We start from the raw sequence: 8773 nt of genomic DNA, 5'->3' as shown, positions 1-8773 counted from the left end.
AGCTCCCACAGCTCCAGGAGAAATTCACCAGATCTGAGGAAAAAGCGCGTAGTTCATTTTCCCATTCAGTTTTTTGGGCTTTCCAGCCAAATGGTGGACCACTAATCGTTCTTTTCATGTTTATCGTGATCGTCAAATGATTGCGCGTCGATTAAAGCTCCTGTCGAGTTTAACTGAAGTGAAAATTAAAAAAATCTGGCCAACCGAGCGCCTCGATTTGTTTATTTGATATAAATTGACTACCAAATGATTTGATTAGGCTACCAATCACCACCAATCGACTACCAAACGATTGGTATAGTCGAAATTGAAAAAAGTTTCAGTTGCTTGGCCAACCTTACGTCAAACCGACGACGTCCATGAAACAATAAAGTGTCCACACTCTGCGTTTTGCTGCCCATGAAATCTAAGCTTAACACGCAATTGAGTCGAAGCTCGACGTCAGACGATAAACGTGTGCTTCTGTCAGTCATTGAGTACAGTGAGTGTTGTTCCAATCCATATTTAAATACATAAATCACGTTGTCATTCACTCTCGACCAGGTATACGGGGGAAGATGGAAAATTTTGTGACCGAAGGTAACAAGGTTTTAATAATATGGTGTCCTGGAACACCGCTTGAAGAATTGCAGGAGTTTGTTTCACAGACCAAATCTAAGGTTGGAAACTCTGGAAGCGTTTCACTGGAAAATTCGAATCAGATCATAAAATGTAAGTTTGAACAACTATTGCAGTGATGAAGTTCTCCAGTCTCATAATCATGAATTATTGTCGTTATAACCTTATTGCAGCAAATCACGACGCCTCTTCCGTCGACACAATTTTATCAGGATTTCTGCATCCAATTATCCATAATAATATCCTCCTCGCTGAGGCACTCCGCATTTTATCACCTGGTGGAAAGATTGTTATTCAGGAGCCGGTCGTAACGCAATCCGGTCATCAAAATCTCGGGACATGTGCGGAACTGATTTTAAAATTCAAACTAAATGGATTCCTCCTAGAATCTCCAGACTGCAAAGCTTCCGCAGTCTCATCCGAACTTCGAAAAAGTCTTTCTGAACAATATAACGTAGATGAGGTCAAAGTATGCCAAATTATAGGCAAGAAACCACAATTCGAGGCAAGTTTGTGACATGACAGATTTCTTCCATAGATATTGATTGCGTTATAAAATTTTGGAAATGTATGATTTATAATCTAACAAAGTTATTGCATATTTTCTATTGGCAGGTAGGTTCCTCGATGGCCCTTCCATTGGCTAAATCCGCTGTAAATGTATGGAAACTGGATGATGCGGTAGAGGAAGATTTAATAGATGAGGATACTCTTTTGGATGAAAGTGACATTCAAAAACCACAAGTAGCTTCCCTTAAAGGTAATTGAATTGCATATTGATTCACCCGGGTTGGCTAGAACCACAAAGAATCATCAAGAATTAACAACCTAAGGATTAGATTATAAAAAAAGATTCGTATTATTAAAAGCTAAATTAATTTGTATAATTTTATAAACTGCTAAATTCATTCCGTTTTTTTTTAATTTTAGTTTGCGCTACAACTGGGAAGCGGAAGGCATGTAAAGATTGCAGTTGTGGATTAGCCGAGGAATTATCGGGAGAAACTGTCACGCAGAAAGTGGAAAAATCTTCCTGTGGAAGCGTATGTGTATTTGTACATCTAATTACAGTAAAAGTATTTTTGCTTGTTCTTTCATAGGTCAAATTTTATTTTATTACATTATTTCAGTGTTATTTGGGAGATGCTTTCCGTTGTGCGAGCTGCCCGTATTTAGGAATGCCAGCTTTTAAGCCAGGAGAAAAAATCTTGCTGCCTAACAATTAATGCGGATCTTGTGTCAAACACCTATTAGTTGATTCTTAATGATGGAAGCCACATTTTACGGTCGAATTACAAACAAGATTTTCATTCCCTGTTTGATTACAATAGACATATAGACGATATCTTATAGATCAGATATAATTAAATTATTAATTAAATAGAAGGGTTGAAATGAAAAGAAAAAAAACCCCCCTTTTAAAATAAACGACTGTACAATGGAGCTGTTCCAATATTATTATTATTATTATTATTATTATCATTGTTTTTTTTGTTTGCTGATCTATCAAACATGTTAAGAGATGTAAAACACAAATACAAACAATTTGAACTCAAAATAAAAAATGAGTAAACCAGAGGGAATAATTGTCAATAATTCAGTGAAAAATTCAGAGGTAAAGTATCGCTCCAATGTCATATCAGATTCCCGCATTGTTTATTAACTTTCCTCATAAAATTTTTACATTCTGAAAACTGCGATTTTTCATTATAAAATTATTGAAGACGTCGCAAAAGTAATCAAAATTATTTCCATTAATTTTCTTAATATTTCATTTAAGAATCTGATAAATTATACATCAAATATTATTATCATCATGATTATTACTATCATTGTAGAGAAAAATTAAGGCAATTTTTATAATATCTAGTAACGAGTCATTTGATAAATTTTCATAGCTAAATATAAATTGTATGGTGAAAAAATGTTGAAATTTATATATGTATATAGAAACTATAGAAAAAGATGCAGTTTTATCTACTAAATTTCTTATCAACTACTTAACGAATCCTGTCGTTGTTAAGCTGGTTATTACCGATGGTATCCAATCTTCTGTAATATAAAAGATACGGTACTCTGGGCGGCAGCGGGTTCAACACATTACGTTCTGAGACTCCCCTAAGTGAGCTATCGTCGTACCTCACCCAGCCTCCGTAACCAACGTGAAAAGCATCCGTGACGTAATGCCCTTTAGTGGCTTCTTTTCCATCGTGATATGTCACGGCAAATAATTTATATTGTTTTTGTTTAGGCGAAAGTTTTTTAGACGCATTTGACGACAGAATTTCTGAAACATTGAAGAGAAATGATTGATCAGTTGTTTTGAATTTTCTGAAAACAAGTAAACATCACAAAATTACACTCTCTGACTTACTGCTGTCTATTTTGAGGTCAATCGGAAACTCTACGCTCTTTAAAATCTTCGAACATCCATCTAGTTTGTAGTCAAACCACTTGAGATGGAGAATTAAAATCACCGGAAGCTCCTCGAGGGTGACTTGCTTCCATGCTTCGATCTCCCGTTTTGTTTTGCTGCACGTCATTCCCTCGAGCTGATCTCGGCCGACTAATATTTCCAGAGCTCCTTTTACAGATTCAGCTTTCTGAAAGATTCAAAAACAATTATTATGCCAAATATTGCGTCCAAACTTTTGATCGGTTAAAAAAAGGCGTTTCATTGTTTCTGAAAATACCTCAATGTCCAACTGCAAAGTGAAGAAAGGCTGAACATTATCCGTCGGCTGTTCTCCTGCGCGGGATACCCTGTATCTCAATTGCCCGCGGAATATATCTGATAAAGGTGTTCGTCCGAATTCTGTACATCGTGTGATGGATCCTTTATTCTTTGGTCCCATGATCTAGAACAATATCAATGCAGCAATGAGATAAATTTCAATTGACCAATTAGTTATAATAAATCCCACGTGTTAAGGAAATAAAATGCACGCAACGTTTGAAACGGAACTAAAAATAAATGATTATCATCATACATACTTTCCACTCTTCCTGATCGCCCTGATTTGTTTGAAGAAATTCGTTCTCAGTGGTAGTGGGAGTAGTTTCATTGCTTCCCAATTTCATCATCTGAAAAAATGAAAGACACTGGTTCAGTAAATATTCATAAAGAAAAGAACTGTTTTGCTTTGTATAAAAAAAATATAAATTACATACTTCAAGCATTTCATCACTAATGCCATTAAGCAGACAAGAGAGAAATTCTTCGGCATCTTCCTGCCTGCCTTCGACAGAAAACACACTAGCACACGACGTATTCTTTAACATAGTGTAGACATAAGTAGGCTCAAAGGCAATGCCAGATTGTACATTAACGACAGTTTCATCGGCACATTTATGTGTTTTGTCTTTCCTTGGCAATCGAGCCCCAGCTGCTAGCGGAGAGAATTCATGTACAAATCGAATCCTGCGAAAAGAATTTTCGATTGAGTATACATTCGTAAATGGTTTAAACATCTATTCAAATTATGAATTACTACAGTGTGAAGAATAAAATAATATACGCACATATTGGTTATCAAATTGTTGGAGGTACTATTACGTGCAGTATTCTTGGAATAAGGCATAGCCATGAGGAGATTATAGAACGGTGGGCAAGCAAGGAGTGCCTGCAGTATGCTGTTGATGTAACAGTAATTGTTTCGATTGATCAGCCCTCGAGGTAAAAGACTGACAGTTTGTTTCTTCATTTGATATTTTGATAAGAACTCTGAAAAGAAAAAAAAACTAGTATTAGATTTGCTCAGATCTCTAGGAAAATTTTTTCCATTACAGTGAAATCTAGCAACATTTGAGACAAGATAGAATCTTACCTCCTGTTTTGAATGCGTCGAGGTCATTAAACTTGTTTGAAGAATTATTACACTCTTTCTGCACCTCAGTTCGATTTGAGGCTGTCGTTGCATGGTTGATAGGTTCGAGTGCCGGAAAGGCTCTAGGCTTTCCATGTAATTGTCGAGTTCCAGGTGCTTCGTTGGGCGAAAAATTCGTTTTTAGCGTAGCTTCACAATCTGATGCAACATCAACGCACATTGGACAAATGCGTGCTGTAGGTTTGCCGTTTGTTATGCCGGAAGGAAAGGGTTCATTATTTGTTTTTTTCAAAATACTAGCCCAAGATGGACTGGATTCCGGTGCTGCGCGAGTAACAGGAGTTATCAGCAACTGTGGTGTTGGAACACTTTCCTTTTGTTTTTCAACTGCCTGAACACTAATTTTTACACTCTCCTCTTGTGGTTCATCAATTTTTGCAACTGGTTCTGGTTTGACCGTAGTTTTGGGAACATTTGTCTGATTAAGGGAGACGGTTTCCTTCCTGAACTCGACGTTATTCTCCGTCTTTTGTTTGACTTGAATACTGCTGTTAATATTGACATACGGTACATCAGTTTTCTCTGAAAGTTCGCAACTCTTATTAACCGTAGCGACGATATTGTGCTCTATCGTCATGTTCACAGGAGGCACTTTGTTGTTGTTGATATTATTATTATTGATAGTCTTATTATTGTTACTGTACCTACTATTGATACTACTAATAGTACTACTAGAACAATTATTATTATTACTATTATTAAAACTGTTATTGCTACTGGAGACAGAGTCAGTAGCAACGCTGTTATCAAGCTTCTGCTTGCTCGCACTGTTATTAACGATCACGGTTGTGACACAGTCTATATTTGTTTGAGGGGAGTTTATCGGCTCTGGCTTTTTCTGAATACTTAGAGGTGGCGGACCATAGTTACTGGCATTTGGGCGAGGGACGGGATCCTCTTTTTGCACCGAACTCTTTGCCAACTCCGGACGCGAGCGAGATGCTGGAGTCGTAGAATTGTGTTGCGTGTACTGAGTACCGGCTCCCGGGTGCTGACTAACCTGGTTATAAACGGGGTGCTGTGAGGACGGGGAATAGAGGGTCGTCGATGGGTAGTAAGAACGCTGTCGCTGAGGATTCGAGTGTTCCGTCTGGTAGTAAATCGTCGGGGAACACATGTTTCTCTGCATTCTGTGGTACTGAGCCTGAGCAGAGTGGTAAGCAGGTCCTATTTCGTTGCCCGAGTCCATGTAGCGGCTGCTGGCATCCCGTTTGCTGCCTCGGCCGCGGTGATGGCCTCGTCTTCTGTTCTCCCTGCCCAGCGGCACCTCGTGAATCTCAGTTTCTTGGAGGTATAACGGATGTGGGAAACCCATACCCTGCATGTAAGTCTGTGTGCTAAATTCTGGACCCATTTCGTACATGTTAGGTTGAGTGAGAACCATTCCGGTGTAAACTGGAGTCATCATTTGACGATGAGTGTGAGCGTAAGGCATATCGATTTGTGGCATCCGCGCCATGACTGCCGCTCCTGACGTTACCATCTCGCCTTCATAAGACATTTGGCTCTGTTCCGGGTCTGGAAGATACAAGATAAAGGATTTTAAAGAGTTAATTAGAAGAAGGTGGTTTATTCAATTACAGGGTTGAAAAAGTGGATAAATTTTGGAGATTTATAGCATGAGAACCATTTTATCCAATTCTATTGGGGTTTGTTTCATTTGAAAGTATGTAGATTAGGCTTCAGTTACGTTTTTATTTTTTTATTGAATCGATTTGGGTTATTTGATTGAAATTATTTGAGATGTTGCAAGCATTGCTAAACATATTGCCAAGCAAAATGTTTTACGTTATTATAAATAACAATGCTTCTTGTTTGATAATTTTAACAAAATGAATACTGGAAATTAAACTTAATCGAAATACTTTCAAGTAAAACAAACCCGAATCTAATTGGACTGTTGGTTCTCGAGTCTCCTGAATTCACCTGCTTTTTCAAATGTCTATTTGTATATACAGTGGGCGCTAGATAAATGGCCAGTCAGTATAAGGTTATTCGAATGCGAGCGGGTGCCCCCCTCCATACGCACGGTCGCAATTCAAATGCGGCATCCCCCACCTCAGCGCGCTCATCGGCCACCTCAACGCGCTCATCCCCCACCTCAGCGTGCCCATCATCCACTGCGCTGCACTGTCACCCCCTAGTGCCCCCTGCCGTGCAGTAGGAGCGTTTAGCAACTAGCCATTACGGAGAATTTTTCTCTCCTCGGGCCCCGCGGCAGGGTCATATATCTAGCGTGCACTGTACCCCTTAACGAAAACTCAAATTTCTTCTTACCGTAGGTTTGCCAGCTTCGATTAGTGTCTAAAGCTTCCGATATGACCTCTGCACCGTAGTATTCTGTCTCTCCAGTATCCCACGGTAACTGTAATACTTCCGTGGCGGTACCGGAGTTAAGAACGACAATTATTTCGCATTTAGTTCTGTCGTCTAAACCCGACATATCCAAAAACTCATACTCGCTCTGAAACAGAATTACGAGTTTGTGAATATTTACGTTTTTCGAAATCGGGGAACAATCAAAGTGGCGAAACCTGCCTCACGTATGCACCGAAATTAGTGAGGTTAGAAATGTTAGAATGCGCTGCATGCGATGCGCATTCCGCTAACCTCAACGCTTCGGAATTGTGATAAATTCGCATGCTTGTTGAATTATTTGTATGGCATAAGACGATGTCGATTATTTTGCCTCGTATATTGCCGGTTAGATATTACGGCCCAGTTAGTTTCAATAATAACTAACAAGCCAGAAGACAAACGTGGACTAATAAAGATTGTCACAAACTTATCTCGCTTACCTTATATTTTATATCCATTTCATTTGGTAATTCTTTAAACGTGCCCGATTTAATTTTAATTAAATCGTACGGCCACTGTACCGGTCCCGGAGAACAAATAGAACTCTGTGTCTTTAAATTTATGCACCTTTCACTAATATTTCACTGAACTTTCGGCAGGCTTTCGGTTATCTCAACAAGTTTGTTGAAAGTCACTGCGAAAAATCTACCCGTTTTTCTCATCCGAAGTGGAAAATTTGTATGAAATTTACTCGCCACGAACTACACCGTGTGAGACTAGAACAGTTTCGCCACAAACCAGTGCCACAAGTTGATACGAATATCTTCCGTCACTAACAATACGAAATTCTCATAGGTGGCGTTCAATATTTCGGATGCGTTAGTGGGACTAGTCTAAGAGTGGAACTTGTAAAAATATTTTAAAATCAGGAGTGGCCAAAATAGTGATGTAATAAAAAAATGTACGTGATTAATGTTTGAGTTGTATTCTCTTTGACTACAAGTTTGGAACGCACTTCACCTCACACACTCGACGATCCACCTCACTCCATCAGAGCTCTGCGCGAAGTGAAGCGTCGTATCGAAACTCCAGTGTGCAGCCCACTGAACGTGCAACCCCTACCACCTCTTCTCTCGATGGGACCGCTAGCGCTTGGATACGCTATCTGGTGGCGATATTCAACATGTGAGTGAGTAGGTCGAATCGCATCAGCTGACTTGGACTATGAACTTGTTTATGTGCAAATTTACAAATTTCTTGTAATGAAAGTTTCATTTTATATTTTAAAATTACAAAAACAAAATTCAATTTTATAAAAATACAGTTGCTTACATTTTTTTTATGTACAGTGTGACTTATTCACTCTAATGCATATTTTCACCGCTAGGAGCCATTTTTTAAGCCACGCCTCTGCCAGATAGCCCAATAATGAATGGACCGACACGTTGGTGGGGTGATTTTGGATAGTTCAAATGGCACAAAATGACTGACATCTAATTGTAAGCGAGTAGGTTGAATCGCATCAGCTGACTTGGACTATGTACTTGTTTATGTGCAAATATACAAATTTCTTGCAATGAAAGTTTCATTTTATATTTTAAAATTACAAAAACAAAATTCAATTTTATAAAAATACAGTTGCTTACATTTTTTTTATGTACAGTGTGACTTATTCACTCTAATGCATATTTTCACCGCTAGGTGTAATTTTTTAAGCCACGCCTCTGCCAGATATCCCAATAGTGAATGGCCTGGCACAACGGCGGGGCCATCTTGGATAGTTCAAACGGCACAAAATGACTGACACTGATTGAAATATCATTTTAGCGCTATTTCATTGAATCAGATTAGCTGGAATGATATAATATTAGTATCAAAGTTGATTTATGGCTGGTTTCACGATTTCCGGACGATGTCCGAGGACGGAGCGCGTAGCGAGCAGTCTCGGCGAGGAGCCGTTTGTCAGAGAT

The 8773-nt window shown here is 38.8% G+C and overlaps 2 protein-coding genes across 2 annotated transcripts; one reads left to right on the top strand and one right to left on the bottom strand.

Moving 5' to 3' along the window:
- The first annotated feature begins 428 nt into the window (after nt 1-428).
- On the top strand, nt 429-2196 carry LOC124180531 (anamorsin). The gene is made up of 5 exons (XM_046566172.1): nt 429-711; nt 792-1123; nt 1234-1378; nt 1549-1661; nt 1749-2196. The coding sequence occupies exons 1-5, from the start codon at nt 558-560 to the stop codon at nt 1842-1844; spliced, it is 840 nt and encodes a 279-aa protein (XP_046422128.1). The 5' UTR covers nt 429-557; the 3' UTR covers nt 1845-2196.
- A 265-nt stretch (nt 2197-2461) lies between these two features.
- Nucleotides 2462-7888, bottom strand: LOC124180515 (ubiquitin carboxyl-terminal hydrolase 10). The gene is made up of 9 exons (XM_046566138.1): nt 7304-7888; nt 6783-6969; nt 4446-6023; nt 4141-4342; nt 3790-4039; nt 3613-3702; nt 3312-3476; nt 2993-3221; nt 2462-2905 (listed from the first exon to the last, which is right to left on the bottom strand). Exons 1-9 carry the CDS (start codon nt 7319-7321, stop codon nt 2619-2621), a joined length of 3006 nt encoding a protein of 1001 aa, XP_046422094.1. The 5' UTR covers nt 7322-7888; the 3' UTR covers nt 2462-2618.
- Nucleotides 7889-8773: the final 885 nt, after the last annotated feature.

Source organism: Neodiprion fabricii, chromosome 4 (genome assembly GCF_021155785.1).
Source record: "Neodiprion fabricii isolate iyNeoFabr1 chromosome 4, iyNeoFabr1.1, whole genome shotgun sequence".
NCBI classification, from domain to species: Eukaryota; Metazoa; Arthropoda; class Insecta; order Hymenoptera; family Diprionidae; genus Neodiprion; species Neodiprion fabricii.
Note: the sequence above shows the minus strand (reverse complement) of the source record. Positions and strands in the feature narration are given on the sequence as shown.

Coding starts and splice junctions, on each gene's coding strand:
- LOC124180531 (XM_046566172.1), top strand. CDS start 558: ATGGAAAATTTTGTGACCGAAGGTAACAAGGTTTTAATAATATGGTGT. Junction 1,124..1,233: donor GCAAGAAACCACAATTCGAG/GCAAGTTTGTGA, acceptor TTCTATTGGCAG/GTAGGTTCCTCGATGGCCCT. Junction 1,379..1,548: donor ACAAGTAGCTTCCCTTAAAG/GTAATTGAATTG, acceptor TTTTAATTTTAG/TTTGCGCTACAACTGGGAAG.
- LOC124180515 (XM_046566138.1), bottom strand. Junction 4,343..4,445: donor CGACGCATTCAAAACAGGAG/GTAAGATTCTAT, acceptor TTTTCTTTTCAG/AGTTCTTATCAAAATATCAA. Junction 3,222..3,311: donor CTTTGCAGTTGGACATTGAG/GTATTTTCAGAA, acceptor TGAATCTTTCAG/AAAGCTGAATCTGTAAAAGG.